This window comes from Bidens hawaiensis, unplaced genomic scaffold (genome assembly GCF_021521415.1).
Source record: "Bidens hawaiensis isolate Kalapana, Puna unplaced genomic scaffold, B.hawaiensis_p1.1 tig00046196_1, whole genome shotgun sequence".
NCBI classification, from domain to species: Eukaryota; Viridiplantae; Streptophyta; class Magnoliopsida; order Asterales; family Asteraceae; genus Bidens; species Bidens hawaiensis.
In genome coordinates this window covers 85,212-101,750 of record NW_027498243.1, presented here as the reverse complement: position 1 = coordinate 101,750, position 16,539 = coordinate 85,212, and the positions used below count along the sequence as shown (strand labels likewise).

Here is a 16,539-nt window from a genome sequence, read left to right as displayed (position 1 = left end):
CACTTTCAAAAGGTATATAAGAGGGAGTTAGACAAAATTTTCAACATTACATTTTCCTCTATCTCTTTCCACTGCAACTGCTTACTCACAAAGAAACCCAAACCGACCTATCGCATTCATTATTAATCCAAACCCTAATTTGAATCAGCCCTCTAATTCCGACTCGGTAAGCAATAATAATGTGTTTTCCGATCACGATTAGATTATAATGGGATTTGATTGTGTATTTGATTACTAATATCTTGTTTATGTGTTTAGGTTATAAACTTGTCGAAGAACAGGTTCTTAATGACTCACTTCTCTTTCTTCTTCATATTTATACCTTGAAATTACCTAAAGTACTGAACTTTATGACTAATTTCACTTTGAATATGTTTGATTGTGATGTTCAGATATGGCAGAAGAAGATCAACCCAAGTATGTTTTTGAAAAGAAGCATAACATGTGTGCACTATTGCAAGTCACACCTAACAACGAGCCGGTGGCGCCAATGATTACATGGATGGCTCGATCAAATGTCAGTTTTGCTTTCACTGAAAGCCCTGTCATCTACAGAAATAATCCACTGGATTTCTGGAGATCTGCAGAACTGGTTGAATACATCAATAGAAAGAAAATCGAAGCAACTGTTGCAAGACAAGAAATACACATAACTGAAAGAATGATCAGACGATGCTTGCAGTTACGCGATGATGACCATAATCATATAAACTTCAATACAGAACCTGATGAGAATATTTGAAGAGACGATGGGTTATCAGGGAACTGTACATGATGGGCAGTTTCAAAAGGGGATGTTACCGATGCTGTATAGATTTCTCATTCACCATGTGATACAGGGGTTTGCTCCAAGAAAGGGATCATGGACTCTGATGAGTCGTGATCTAGCAAATGCCACTGTGGGGATTATATATGATTTTCCTTTCAATTTCTCAAAAATTATTTTTGATGGATTGGTATCCAACTTGAAGAAGGCTGAGGTAGATAGATTTTTGCAGTACCCAAGATTCCTACAGATAATCTTCAACCGTGAATTGCAAAATCTACCCACTATTGGCATTACACACCTATTGCAAAATCCTGACACATACAAAAGAATCAGAAATTCGGGTGTGGCCAATAGATTTGACTCAAATGTTCCATTTGAGATCTTGCCATGGTTGTTGGACCATGACTTGAATGTGATGCCAGTGCCTGAGTTGAGCTCAGAGGAGGAAGGAGGGGAAGTTGATGAGTTGGAGGATGAAGATGATGACAATGATGATGGAGATGAAGGAGGGGCTGGAGGAGCCATGATTGTTAATGCATTGGATCAGGGGGGGGGGGAATCAACCTATTCCTACACCACCAAAAATCACCATTACCCATTGACTAAACCATTATCCCATCACCACCACAAACTCCACCACATCAGACCACTCAATCCCCACCCCAAACCCTAAGCCAATCTCAACCTGAAACATCAACACATATATCCCCAACACCACAAACACCACCAACATCTAGCCAAATTCATTCTGATCCATTCATCCCAATCCCACCTCATACACAATCATCACCACTATCCACATTTCAAACCCACACCACAAATCCAGAATTGCCTGACTATGAACACTTTTCTACATCACCACCTACAACACCACCCACTGACACTGACCTGTTGACCCTGTTAAAAGAAAATGCTGAACTGAAGAGAAGGAATCATGAGATGACAGAGGAGAATGTAATGTTGATAGAGAAGTTGGTACAAGCAAATTTGAAAATTCAAGCCCTGGAGCAGGAGGTTGAGAAGACCTCAGCTACCCCAAAGCAGGGGGAGAATGATAGTATACCAACTATCTCTGGTGTAGATGTTGAAACTGAAACTGTAACAGTTGTAGAGACTACAGACAGTTTGAAGTTGATTATGATTGATTATGATGATGGAGAGGAGAGTGGTGAGGAGAGGAGGATTGAGGATGAGGAGTATGAAGGTGATAGATCAGATGTGGGAGAACAAGACTATGATTATAATGATGAAATTGCATATGTGGAAAGGCTTGAAGAAAATTTTGAGACAAAGGATAGGATTGAAAAGACAAATGTTGAGGAGAATGTAGCTGTTACTGATATAGCTATTGATGTCTTAATTAACACTCAAACTGGAGTAGAGACTGAAGTGAAACTAAACAACCAGAAAGCTCCAAGAGGGTAGAGTTTGACCCTGAATTAGAAGCTCTTGAGAAGGAGATTGATGACTATAGACAATCTGATGATGAGGAGGAAGTAGTGCCTAAAAGGATGGATAAAGGCAAAGAAAAAGTCACATAAGAAGAGCCTGTTAAGGCCTATCCAGAAAAAGATGTTTGTTTACAGAAGATGTTGAAGCTGCTGCTGCTGCTTTAAGGGAACAAGAAAATATCTTTATAGAAACAAGGGACAGAGAGATACTGGCCCAAGCCATGGACCCTGTAGAGTTGGCAGAGCAGGAAACCTTGATCAACCAAGCCAAGTTTGCAAAATAAATCATTGAAGAAGTGGCTGATCAAGAGGTGATTGAAGCCTTGATTAAGTTAAAGAAGCAAGAGGAAGCTGACAATTCCTTAGCTATGGTGGTTAGCATGTTTCAAACTGAAAGTTAACAAGAAACAAAGTCAAATGAGACTGCTGAACCAATGAATCTGAATTCTGATATGATGGTTGAAGAGGAAATTGGTGAGTCCATGGCCTCAATGGCTGCAAAGAAACGGGCTCAACAGATTAAAGATGACATTAGACAAAATCCTGATGAATGGGAGTGTGTGGATGATCCCAAGTATGGAAAGAAATACTCAAGAAAAAGGGATAGACCAGAAACATTTATGCCAGCTGAAGGTACTAAGTCTGCAAAGAAAGGCAACTGGGATGACAAGAACAACTACTTTGTTGAAACTCCAGATGAAGATGCTAGTCCTATCAGGGCAGTCCCACTACAAACTTTGCAACCAGGTGAAAGGGTTCAAGGTGTTCCTGATGTGCCTGTTCAAAATGAGTCAAATCCAGAGCATCCAACCTCTGATGAACCCAAGATTGATGCTGTAAATGACTTAACTGAAGAGGAGGATGAGTCTGAGGAATCTGATGAGGATGATAATCCTGATGATGATCAAAGAAAAGGTGTTAAAGCTACCAATGTTGAATCTCCACAAGTTGAAATGACTAATGAGCAGAGAGCTAACATTGAGTTGAGTATTAGGGAAGCCAAAAGGAAACATCCTTTGGTTGTAAAGCTGAGAAAGCATGGAATAAGTTTTGAAGCTTTGGCTGATCTTGATAATGATCAGTTGCAAAAGAGACTGGATAAGGAGAGGGATGGTTTCAAGAAAATGATGGAACAAAAGAACAGAGACTGCCAGAAATACAAAGAATATCTCAGAAGGCATAATTATTCAAAGAAGGATCTGTCTCACTTCACAGTTGACCAACTCCAAGACCTTTACAACAGTGAAAGAGAAAAGGTGATTAAAAAATGTGTGAAGGAGAATGAGAAGATTGAAAAATTGGAAACTTTGAAAGAGAAGTTTGGAGGTATGTGTGGATACTTGCTTGAGAAAGGGTTGAAGCCTGAAATGGTTGAGAACCTATCCAGAGAATCAGTGTTGGATCAGTACAATAAACTGAAAAGAAAGGAAAAATTAAAGAGGGTCCAAACTGAGAGCTCTGCTAAACAATCTGAAACATCTGTTGAGCCTCCAACAAAGAAAAGAAAGATAATGACTTTGAGGGAGAAACAGAAGATTCATAGTGAAAATAAAATGACAAAGGAAGTACCTGTTGATGAAACCCCAACACCTCAAGAAGATAAGCCTGATCCTGAAGATGAACTAATTGTCCCTTGGGAGAATGAAGAAATGATAAATATTCTAAGGGGGATAATGATAAACCAAAGGGGAATGGATGAAGCCTCTTTTGATGCATTAAAAAAGGAATATTTGAGAAATCTTTTCTACATTCAGAAGGCTGACTGGGAGAAAGCTCTAAGGGAAGGAGAAAACCTTAGAAGCTTTGTTGATGGAAAATTTGTACCTGCTGGTCTGTCAAACAGACCTGGTATGGCAAAAATGTTGCTCAATCTTAAAGAACTAGCTGGACAAGATGTAGTTGAACTAGCTAACCTTCCACCTGAGATGGTAGAGGCAATCTACATCAAAACTTTCAATCTGGGGCCGAGAAAACCCATGAAGTCTATTCCATTTAGGCCTCCAATCTCAAGAAGATATCCACAAGGTGGAAGAGGTGAAGGTGGAAGAGGTGAATCAAGTAGGTCTGCACTACAAAGAACATCAAGACCACAATCAGATGTGGATCTTCCCAGAGAACTCTACTATGATTCTGTATCTGAATGCTTGAGAGTGATTATGGAAAGCAGAAAGCTAAGAGAGATAGTTATGAGAAGTGACTTTTATGATTATACTCAAGAACAACTAGAGAGAATGGCCACACTTGACCTGTATGATTATAGAGATAGAAACAAGATGGCAGGTAGGCAAATGAATAATCTCTTTTTGAAGAAAGAAGCTGACCAGGGATTCCGGTTCTTAAAAGAAAAGAGAAGTTGGAGAATGATTCAACTTCACAGATCGAAAAGGTCAGAGAAGTTGATAAAAATGGACCAAGCTGAACTGTACTACCAAATGAATGTCAGAGACAGGAATCCAGTGCCAAACCTGAATGCATGCTTAAGCCTTGGAAGAAGAATGACACGCCCCAACTACACAGTACAAAGAAATGGCATCATTACTGAAGTTGAATACAAAGAAAATGCTGACCATTACTTGCTGAAAAACTCTGATGGAAAAGTACTGGGGATAATCAAGAAGGATGAAGACTTGAATTGCTTGCATAATGAAGATCTAATGGATATAAGGGACTTAGTCATACCAGAAGGTCATACTCATTACCGAGCCCTTGATATCTTTAAAATGAGAGCTGCATCAGTGATAACAAACAGAAGACAAGCTACCTACAATGAAAGAAGAAGAAAAGATTCATAGAGTAGGATTTGATATGTAATGTCTTCAGACGACATTTTGAATATGTAATTTGTTTATGTTAATTGATTATGTAATTTGACTTTTGATTTGATGTGTATTTTGATTAAGTGTAAGTAACTTTAGAAATGTTTTGGGTCAGCTGAGGTGTTCCAATCTAAGGGGAGATTGTTGGGTCAAGAAATTGACATAAGGGGAAGATTGTTAAGTCAAATACTTGTTCTATGAAACATATAGAAGATTGGAATCTTCTCAACCTCCTCAGAATTCGCTAAGTATGGATCCTGGCACACCTTAGACCTCCGAGCAAGCTTTTACTTAGCCGGGCACGATATTTTGTCTATCGGGCAAGGTTATCTTCTGGAAGTCTTCTTTAGTGAATATTCGAGCAAGGTTTGCAAACTTGTGTATTACCGGGCAAGGTTCACTAGTTTATGCAGATCCGAGCAAGGTTCACTTTATCAAGCAGGTTTGTTCTTCATAGCCAAGTAAAGTTCACTTCCGAATAAGCTTTAGGCTAACCAAGCTCATGAAGCCAAGTAATTGGAAGACCGGGAAAGGTATTCATTAATAAGTTTGGTCCAAGTAAGCTTGATGATTTAATGATATATCTCAAGTATCATCGGGCAAGGTTCAACTTAAGCAAGGAACAGTGCTACCGAGCACACGTTGCTAATAAGCTTTTCTCTAGCAAAGGGTTGAAGAGACCATTGAAGAACAAGGTTGTTCGTAAGGATTTGTCGGGCAAAGTCTGACAAAGTCAAGAAGATTGAAGTCTACCCGGTGAGTATTTTACTTGGTAAAATACTCTTCAAGTAAAGTCTACCTGGAAATTGATCCCGAGCACACTTCTATGTTACCAAGTCCTGAAGGATGACAGAGCATACTCGGAAAGACAATAGTGATGCAAAGCCTACCCGGAAGACTTGTTTTACACTTAGAATATTTCTGAATATGTAATTTGAATATGTATTTACGTTTAGGGTTTTCTAGAAGAAATGACAGCTGTCATAGGGTGGCAGGCCTATAAATAGAATGTTTTAGGGCACGCCGCCCAAGACAGACAGACACATTAATTAAGAAAGAATATTGTGTGTGTGACGGCTGTCTTAGTATAGTACGGATAAAACCTTCATTCAAGAAACCCTAAATCGATTATCCACTTTGTATGATTTATATTATATAATGGAAATCTTTTGAGTGAATCTTGTTTGTGTTGGTTACCTTTGAATACTTATTAAGCAACTATATGTTTGTTATTGATTCTGCCTTTAACAAACGGTAATCTTTCTAAATATAGCAACCCGTCATCAACTCCCTTGTCGACACATCTATTTGTGTGAGTTATGGCATGATTTGAGTAAGATTCAGCTGAAATCGGGGCCCTGACAGATGCAAGGTCTCTCATCGGAAACAAGAACAAAACAATACCCTCGAATAGAGGTCCTCACAGATGGACTCCTCTTTCAAAAAACCCTGCTGAAATTCTCACTACAGAGAACATGAATTTTCGAAAACCGCAACCACTCACAAGGAGGTCGTTCCTTGATACTAAGAAACATTGTTCGTTTCATAATGACATCGGTCATAACACGAACGAATGTAATGCTTTAAAGAGCGAAATTGAGTTGGCAGTAAAGTCCGGAAAACTTGGACACCTGGTGAAAGATGGGAAGTCCGGCACTGGTAAAGCCCACATACGAGACAACTAGGGTCCACCCAAAAAGCAAGTCAAGGAATTCCACGAATCAAGGGAGGTCCCAATAACAAGAACCCCCTAATTATCACTGCTGTTTTTGGTCATTATCGCTCCCAATATGTTTTCTTTGACATTGGTAGTACATCGGGCATCATGTACGAATAGTGCTTTGAACAACTGGATGAGGAGGACAAAGAAAGACTGAAACCCATTCACGCTCCTGTGTTAGGATCTGGAGGAGAGGTAATGCACCTGCGAGGGGTAATTTCTTTCCCAGCCACCCTAAGCGACGGAGTTCATTCAAGGACCGAAGAGTTCGAATTTTTAGTTTTACTTGCAACGTCAAAACATGACATCATATTGGGGTGAGAAGCAATTGGAGATTTCAATGCTCACCCGTCCATAGCTCACGGTGCGGTAGGAGTTCCAACCAACACTGGCGTAGCAATAATTCATGTCAATCGACATTGCTTCACTACAGAAAGCTCAAAACCCAGTAAGATTCCAAAACAATCTCTGAGGACTGAACCGGAAAAATGGATTTTGAACAAGAAGTTTCCTGATCAAACTGTAACAATTGGACTTGCTATCTCTGAGATAGTAAGGACTTTCTTGAAACAGTTGCTATCAAAAAATATTGATGTCTTCGCATGGCAACCCGCGGACATGACTGGTGTCCCGCGGAACATTGCGGAGCACAAATTGAGGGTAAACCCTATGTTTACACCGATTGTTCAAAAACAGCGCAAGATGGGTCCGGAACAAACAAAAACAATGAATGAGCAAGTTCAAGACCTCTTACAGGCTGGAATCATTCGTCCAATCCAATATCAGACCTGGGTCGCCAATCCTGTTATTGTCCCCAAAAGTAACGGGACATGGCTGATGTGTATAGATTTCAAGGATCTAAAAAAGGCGTGTCCCAAAGACTGTTATCCGCTACCAGAAATAGACCTTAAGGTTGACGCTGTAGCACCATTCAAATTCAAATGCTTCTTAGATGCTTACAAAGGCTATCATCAAATCCGCATGGCCGCGGATGATGAAGATAAAACAGCTTTTCGTACAGATCAAGGCACTTTTTTTCTACAAAATGATGCCTTTCGGATTAAAGAATGTGGAGCCACATATCAACGGTTAATGGACGTAGCGTTTAAAAGTCAAATTGGTCGAAATTTGGAGGTTTATATGGACGATCTTGTGATCAAGAGTGTTGAGGAAGACAAAATGTTGAGGGACATCGAAGAAACGTTTAAAACCCTGAAAAGTATTAACATGAAGCTAAATCTAGCTAAATGTTCATTTGGGATGGAGGAAGGGAAGTTCCTCGGAGTAATTGTCGCGGGCGTGGGCTTCAAAGCTAATCCGGATAAAGTCCAAGCTGTAGCCCGCATGCCTTCTCCCTCCTCCCTTAAAGAAGTTCAAACACTCAATGGTCGTTTGGTTGCTTTGAATCGCTTTTTGGCGAATCATGCAGCCAAATCCTATCCTTTTGTTTCAACACTAAGGAATTGCCTCAAGAAAGCACTATTCAGATGGACCGCGAAAGCGGAACAAGCTTTCTTGGAGGTTAAGAAATGTTTGATGGAATTGCCCACATTGACAGCACCATATGCGGGGGAACCTTTAACGATGTACTTGTCAGCATCAGACATTGCTATCAGGGTTGTCCTTCTGATGGATAGGAAAAACGTTCAAACACCGATTTACTACGTTAGCAGAACATTGTCAGACCCGGTGACAAGATATTCGATGTTAGAAAAACTTGTCCTAACATTTGTCTTTGATGCCCGACGTCTCCGCAGCTATTTCCAGGGACATCCCATCAACGTTTTAACCGGATATAAGCTCAAGAATGTCCTAAGCAAGCCAGAATTGTCTAGGTGATTGGCAAAATGGGTCATCGAACTAGGTGAACATGGGATAGAATATAAACCTAGGCCAGCAATTAAGGGACAGGTGTTAGCGGACTTTGTTACTGAAGTCCTGCGACACAAAGAGAAAGAATGTTAGATTGAGCAACAACCCCAAGCACCTCCTGAACTAGGACAGATTTGGTCTTTGTTCACGGTTGGGGCTTCAAGCAGTAAGGGATCTGGCGCAGGCCTCAGGCTAGTCAATCCCGAAGGCCATGAGTTTACATACGCCATAAAGTTAGACTTCAAGAGTACTAACAACGAGGCAGAGTATGAAGCTTTCTTGGCAGGCTTACGAATAGCCAAAAAGCTTGGGGTTAAACATTTGGAAGCCCACGTGGATTCCATGTTGATTGCGGGACAAATCAACGGAACATATGAAGCAAAGAATGACATAATGGCTTCATATGTGTCACAGGCGAAAGATTTGATGCTTCAGTTCTCCTCATGTAAGGTCATTCACATAAAAAGAAGCGAGAACAAATTAGCAGATGCTCTTAGCAAATTGGCTTCCACGAACTTTGAACACTTTGCTAAAGACATCCGCATCGAAATATTGGATAGCTCGTCTGTTCCACAACACCAAGTTTTGGTGATCCAAACGTGAGTGGAATCCTGGATGACACCCTTATAGCATACTTGTCATCCGGAGCTCTCCCGGAAGGAAAAGTCGCGGCCCGAAAGATAAAACATAAAGCCTTGAACTATTAGATGCATGACGGTGTTTTATACCAACGTTCCTTCCTCGGTATATGAAGATTAAGATTACAAACATGGGACACAAAAACATATATATGAAGATTAAGATTACAAACATGGGACACAAAAACACACGACATACATATACATCAATAGCCTATATGATTCCAATCCAAGAGGCCCCCCTTATTTATCACACCACACAAATACAATCAAAGAGACCCAATTACAATGTACTTGGAGATGATATTAGCTACACATACATTTTCCCTTGATCATCTGGAACGAATTTTGAGGATTGAAAGTAGTAGTTGTAGGAGTTAACGCCGGTGTAAATTCCATCATCCTTTTGAGCGGTAACCTTTTCGCCGTTGGTAAGGAGGTCACGTTGCATGTAGGAGAAAGGCACATCGCAAGCAGCCCTCGTACTCATGAGCGCCACTTTTACAGTTGTAGATGGTGGCACAACAACAGTGTAACTCGCTTCTCTTGTACGCTCTGTTGTTTGTTCCACTCCCCATTCACGAGCATGGGTAGATTCAATTGACACTTGGATACTCGTCCCCGCAATAAACGGAACAAAAGCTGAGAATTCCATTTGTACACCTGAAGTTAATGACACGCTATTGGTCCAAAAAGTTGTCCTGGACTCAGATGACGAGTACCGGAGGGTGACTTCGGTGTCGTGACTAGGGCTGTCATTTGTTGCAAAAGCATGGGCAACTTCTTGGACTTCCTCCTGATAGATCCTAGAGTCGGAGAGCCGGTATCTAAGGTCCGAGATTTCCCTTCGCAGGACGCGCTCTTCAACTATCAGCCTTGCCCTTGCTATAATGTTTGGATACAAGGCGTTTAAACAGTCAGTTTTCCCCTCACTAGTGAGTGCACCACAGAAGTGGTTGTTGCCCAAATTGCGGATACCGATGTCTTTGTCGCTAATTTTGACAAATGAAAACAAGGTTTCTTGAGAGGTGTTGTTTTCTTCAGCGTCAGCCCATATCCAGTTAGGGCTTCGCCTCCAGAACTTGCCAAAGTGCAGGTTCTTTATACGATAGTTCCCATCAGCAGTGGGATAGAGTTCATGGGCCAGCAGCGGATCTCCGAGGTCCATTCCGGACTCGAACCTGTGATAGTTATACCCTTCAATGACACGGGAGACAAGGTAATTGTCGTCCGGGTCATCCAACCTGAACGTGACTTGAGAGGGAAGTATCACCAGACTTTCCCAATCATTTGCACGAAAAGTTCCCCATCCGGTTCCAGGTATTGCTGATACTATGACTCCGTGTTCCGTGTCTGCAGAAGGAATAAAACCACCACTGTTCGGCGAGTAGCATGCGGGGTTTCGGAGTCGGACGTGCCTTAAACGAACACCTGTATCCCATGCCAAGACATAAGGCTCGAATAATGTACACGAGGCTTTTGATGTGTCTTCCTCTGGTTTGTCCGCGTCAGCAACAAGCCAATTGTTCGTCTGGATTAGGTTTGCCACCAAGTACTTATTGTTGTAGCACGATCTTATGTGGACAAGTCTGCCATCCCCGGTTTGCGCTTGCTCCACTGCAAACTTAACGCGGGGACTCCAGATTTGTTCTTCTTCGAATTTCACGAAACCTGATGGCAAGCTTGCTGGGAGATTCTCTGTTACGCTTAAATATCTATTGTTAAATTGAAACACCGTAAATCTTGGGAGCAATAGCAAGGCCATGGTTCAATAGTATACTCAAAGCTTTCTGTACGTACGTGTTGAGTAACTCGAGATCAATCTATATAAGATTACCAACTCCATTATCCCTATATATAAACACAAAAAACCTTGAAAGAAGCTAGTTTGTATTCATCCACCACGTTTTTTCTGTGTTAAAAGAACCTTGGACCACTTTTGATTTTAAGATTACCAACTCCATTATCCCTATACATAAACACAAAAAACCTTGAAAGAAGCTAGTTTGTATTCATCCACCACGCTTTTTCTGTGTTAAAAGAACCTTGGACCACTTTTGATTTTAAGTATACGCATGGGGACCACTTTTGATTTTAAGATTACCAACTCCATTATCCCTATACATAAACACAAAAAACCTTGAAAGAAGCTAGTTTGTATTCATCCACCACGCTTTTTCTGTGTTAAAAGAACCTTGGACCACTTTTGATTTTAAGTATACTCACAAATTACATACCAGCAAGTAAAAAAAAAGCATAAAACGTATGATGGATTGTTGACAATTAGGAGCATGCACACACGAAGGTTTGAATCTTATCGACTCTTTTTTTATTTACACCGGCCAGGACCAATAAAACATTTTCATAAACCTCTAGATTATAATTTAATATGTCTCCTAGTCTATCTCTAAGACTATACATACAAGATAAATATATAACTTAAATACTAATCTATCTAAACTCATAAACACCTCAATTCAAACTTTAAACAAACTTTCTAAGGATCTTTTTCTTTAAACCTAATTTGGAGTAAGATTAATACGACCTGAGCTAGGATCAATACATAACAGCAAGCACAAAAAGCATGATGGATTGATGACAGTTAGGAGATAGGATCAATGCATCCAGTGATGGATTTTAACACTTAACTAAGAGATAGGATTGCAACGAACAACGTTTTTTAATCTACTGGAAGAATCTTGGACCATTTAATTCAATCGATATTCTCGGATAGTTGTTATCAACCGTCCAATTGTTAAAGGAAACTTGGACCACTTGATTTAATGCATCATGTTGTTAATTCAATCTATTCACGTTCATTAGCGTGTTATCAGCCTAGCAGAAAAACCATAAACCTTGGAATTTTAATGGACAAAAAATATCTCTGAGGATAATATTTTTCATGTGTCATAACATAAATTTTATGGTTGCTTGAAATTTTTATTTAACCACTTTTTATGTGTTATCTATATATGTATATTGGTATAAACGTTCATCTATTGGGAGCACAATTTTTTTCCTTTTTGTTTGTGTTAATTACTAATGACCCACATCTTTTTTTCATTTGTTGAAAAACCTTGGACCATGAAATTCAATAAAATGGATCAGATTAATTGGCCTCCATGAAAGAATTTTGTACCATTCAACTTAATACATTTACAAATTTCTTTATTTATATTATTTATATAGATGAAGAACTTGAATCCATTACACAGAGACCAGTAAACTTAACCACTAGCTAGTGCTTTAGTTCTTAACGTTTGAGATAGGTCATGGAAATGTGAATGTTGTGTAGGGACCGTTTCCTTACAAGAAATATAATAAACAGAAAATATCAAGCAAACAAACAGTTTTATTATCAATTTCAACATAATGCAAAATACAATGCATACGACCCAGAAAAGTATGGAACTTTTTGCAGTGTGTTTTGGAGTAAAACTCGTATGTTTCGCAATTGAGTTCATCTCAGTATTTATAATAAATAAAACTGAGGTGAAACAGCCTTTGGCTCGCAATTAAAACAAAATCAAAACTGTTGTCAGTTACACGAAACTGAAATCAGTTACGCCAGTTACAAGTGCAAACTGTTGTCAGTTACACGAAACTGATATCAGTTACGCCAGTTACAACTGCACCAGTCAACAGACTGGTGCGGACCTCCTATTTCGCACGTTACTTCGCAACCACTGGATTCGCACTTCGCATGATAATCAAAGACAGGATACGTGGTAGTTATTAAACATTACCCCTAAACCCTAAGAATAATATTTAATATATTATTTAATTATTATTATTATTATGGTAAAAAAGTTTACTTGAGTTAGTAGAGAAGTAATAAAATAATAAAGATGGAAGTATACGTAGGCTAATTAGATGTAATTAATTGTAGACCAAAAAGAAAAGATGAGCCTAATGTCCATGTGCTTAAGGGAGTATAAATACCACTTAAAACCCTAATACTTTCCATTTTCATACATCTCCACACCATAGCCTGCACCATCAAAACACACACTTAACCCAATTCCCGTTTTTTAGAAAACCACCCACCAAGACACGAAGATTCCCGGAGATCTAACCGTCGAAAAGATCTTCGATCAGAGGTCGGGAAGTGAAGATTCCGGCGACTGTTCAGCTGTTTCGGCGACTGTAGCGGCGTTTTCCGACGAAGGTGAGCTGATGGGTTTGTAGATCGGGACAAGACGGTTCCGTGGCCGCTTGAATCACTCAAATCGGAGTTCGTTTGATATGGTTTTGAGCCTCTCAAGTGATTTCAGACAAAAACCTCAAAGGTATTTTTTTGTTAAAAAGACTTACTTTTCATGAATGGATTTACATGAAAATTGATAGGACGATAGATCGGGTCATGATTATTTATAAAGTAATGAACTTGATAGTAAACGGGTTATTTAGTCTGTTTCAGGTAAAACGAGTAGTGTTCGGTTTGTGAAAAGAAGGGGTAAACGAAGTCGGTTTTGCATGAAACTTAGTAGGATAGTGAATCGGACCTTATTATGTGATAAAGTGGCAAACTTGATGATTAAAATGAACTCGATAGGCTTATGGAAATATACGGCTCATAGATAAACCCTAGAACTAGCCTATGACGTTTTAACACTATAAAGGTTTAAACTTTAGTACTAACACGGGTTAGATCTTGAAGCCGTGGGGTTAATGGGTGTTAAACTGTTAGGAATGGTGGTTAAAATTCATGATATGGACCTACTAGGCTAAGGATGAAACGAAAAGATAAGAAAGACGAGCTGATAACATCTGACCAAGGGTTCTCGGTCGAGACTGATGGTTTTCGGTCAAGTTCTCGGCCATGTGAGTTCTCGGTCACGTTGAGTTCTCAGTCAAACCTGAGTTCTTGGCCAGGTGGGTTCTCGGCCAGTAGTTCTCTGCTGAGTTCTTTGTTCTTGAGTTCTCGGCCATCTAGTGTCCTGTGGTGGACTTTGGGCCTGATTCCCAGTTGGGCCCAGAAGCCACACTGGACAGTGGGTTGGACCTAGCCTAGATGTAAAGCTCATGTCAAATCTAAAGCAGCTAGTTCATCATAAACTAAACAAACAAGCCCAACTTAGAAAATACATTGGTTAATTAAAATACCGACTAAATTAGGTTTGTATTTCTGTTGTATTGAAAATAATGGGCTGGGCCAGTTGTTTGATTGGGTCTAAGTACTAGCTGGTTACTGGGTCTGCTTCTTTTAATTCCGGTCCATTTTTCCTCCTTTCTTTTGTGGCAGCCCAATAATTTAGCTAAGCCCAATTGAGGTCAAATACAGCCCATTTGAATCCTTAAAATAAAATTTGTAATGTTTGTAAGCCCAATTTAATAACACTGTTTGTAAACCCAATTTAATAACACTGTTTTAATCTTTAAGTTTAACACTGCTTAACTTGGTCGGTTTGTATTTTCTCTTTAAGAACAAATGATATGTGAATAACTATTTGGTGGGTGTTCATGATGCCCAAATCCCAATCTCATGTTTTGTTTAGGGATATTTATCAAAATAGTTCTTTCATCATTTCTTACTTTTTGTTTTTTTTTTACTTTTACATAATATTGTTGTTCGTTCGTTAGTCATATTAAATTCAATCAAGGCCTAGCTTCTTATGGGGCATAGGTCCCCTTGCCACCCATTTTTTATCTCAGTTTGTTTAAAATATACCCGGTTTCGTCAAAAAAAAATTATTCGTAGTGTAAATTTACCCGTTTTCGTCTGAAAATGTAAATTTACGCGTCTCTGTCCATGCTTTGCCAGTCATAAGGCGTCACATCAACTCCGCTAGCTGAGACGGCTAAGGTTTAGCAAACGATCATGTCTCGTACTAAAAAGCGTTTATTTAACAAAACCATTCATTTAACAAAAGCATTGTTGATGATGATGATGAGTTGTGAAAGATGTCATTGTTTTTATGACAGGGAGCTTGAGTTGAAAGATGATTAATGCGATTGAGCAAGCTGTATAAGATATACTAATGGACCCAACTCAATCATTCAAATTTTAGTTTTAGACTATCATTATAATTAATGTGAAGAAAGGATTTGAAATTTTCGATTGTATCCGGATATTATTGTGTGAATGAAAAGAGATGAGATGGAAACTAGCATTTAATTTTTATCAACTTTATGTCAAAATCATTTCTTTGGCCCCCGGCCTCTCTGTCACCTTTCTAATTCTAAGATTCAGATTTCTTTCTCATTTCATAAAATGAATTGGATTTTTATTTAATGATGAAAACAATGTTTGTGTCGTTAATCATAAATAGGAAGCTTTGTAACCTAGCTACTAATTATTAGTGCTTTTCATTTTATCTTCTGCTTATGTTTTTTTTTCCTTTTCTAATTTTAACTTATTATTTACTTGTAACATCTTATTCACTTGGAATTTGATACAATGAATGAAATCATCGCCAACACTATTCGTTCGTTTAAATTATATTTAGTCAATTTAAATGTACTTTTAATTTTGAAAAACCATAATAATAGTAATTGAGTTTTATCAGGTTTTATTTTTTTTTCTTTAGAACGGCAACTTTCTTTTATTTAGGCTATCACACTCTTCAAACTTTGAGAACCCCGATGTCCCATTCTAGCCAGACTATGTTGTCTTAATCGAGCCCACGCTGGCTTCAGAGTTTGGCTTGGGCGTTTCCCGGGAAACCATACCGCCGACTGCCACTTGACAATCGTTGTGCCACCACAAGAGCATAACCCTCTGGCGTAACACACGGTGAGACGAAAACCCGAGTGAGCTCAGGGTTCAAACTGTTAACCTTTGCATAATTTTTATTACCAATATTCACCAAAATGTGACATAAGTGTGATTCGAAATTGAGTCTCTACCGAAGAACTCAAGCTACCACTAGGCCACAAGCATGGTATTTTATTAAGTTGCTATTTTCACATGGAAACATTAATTCAACTTAACATATACAATGTACTACTTAATGATAAAGGAGTTCAAAATTAATTAATGAGTGTTATAATTAAAAGAAGTGGGATGTAGAATGGTCTCCGGTTATGTATATTTGTACGTGGGTCGGTCAATTTTGTGATTCCGTACGATGGTCAAGTGGTGGGCAAGGAAGGCCTTTCTTAATAATAATAACAATAATGATAATTGAATATTTGTTTTTTAGTATTTATAATTTGTGGAAATGAAGGAGAAGACGTGTGGTGGGGTTTGTCAATGCATGTGCCTTCCTCTTTCCAATAGTAATATTGTGGACATCTAAGATCCGGTCATCGTTTTAGTTTATGATTGCTT

At 39.1% G+C, this 16,539-nt stretch overlaps 1 protein-coding gene across 1 annotated transcript; it reads right to left on the bottom strand.

Annotated features, from left to right (window-relative positions):
* Window positions 1-9,576: 9,576 nt before the first annotated feature.
* Window positions 9,577-11,031, bottom strand: LOC143596274 (uncharacterized). Its single transcript, XM_077075092.1, has one exon. The coding sequence runs from the start codon at window positions 11,029-11,031 to the stop codon at window positions 9,577-9,579; it is 1,455 nt and encodes a 484-aa protein (XP_076931207.1).
* Window positions 11,032-16,539: the final 5,508 nt, after the last annotated feature.

What these genes read in the sequence shown, in the direction of transcription:
- LOC143596274 (XM_077075092.1), bottom strand. Translation starts at nt 11,031, where the DNA reads ATGGCCTTGCTATTGCTCCCAAGATTTACGGTGTTTCAATTTAACAAT.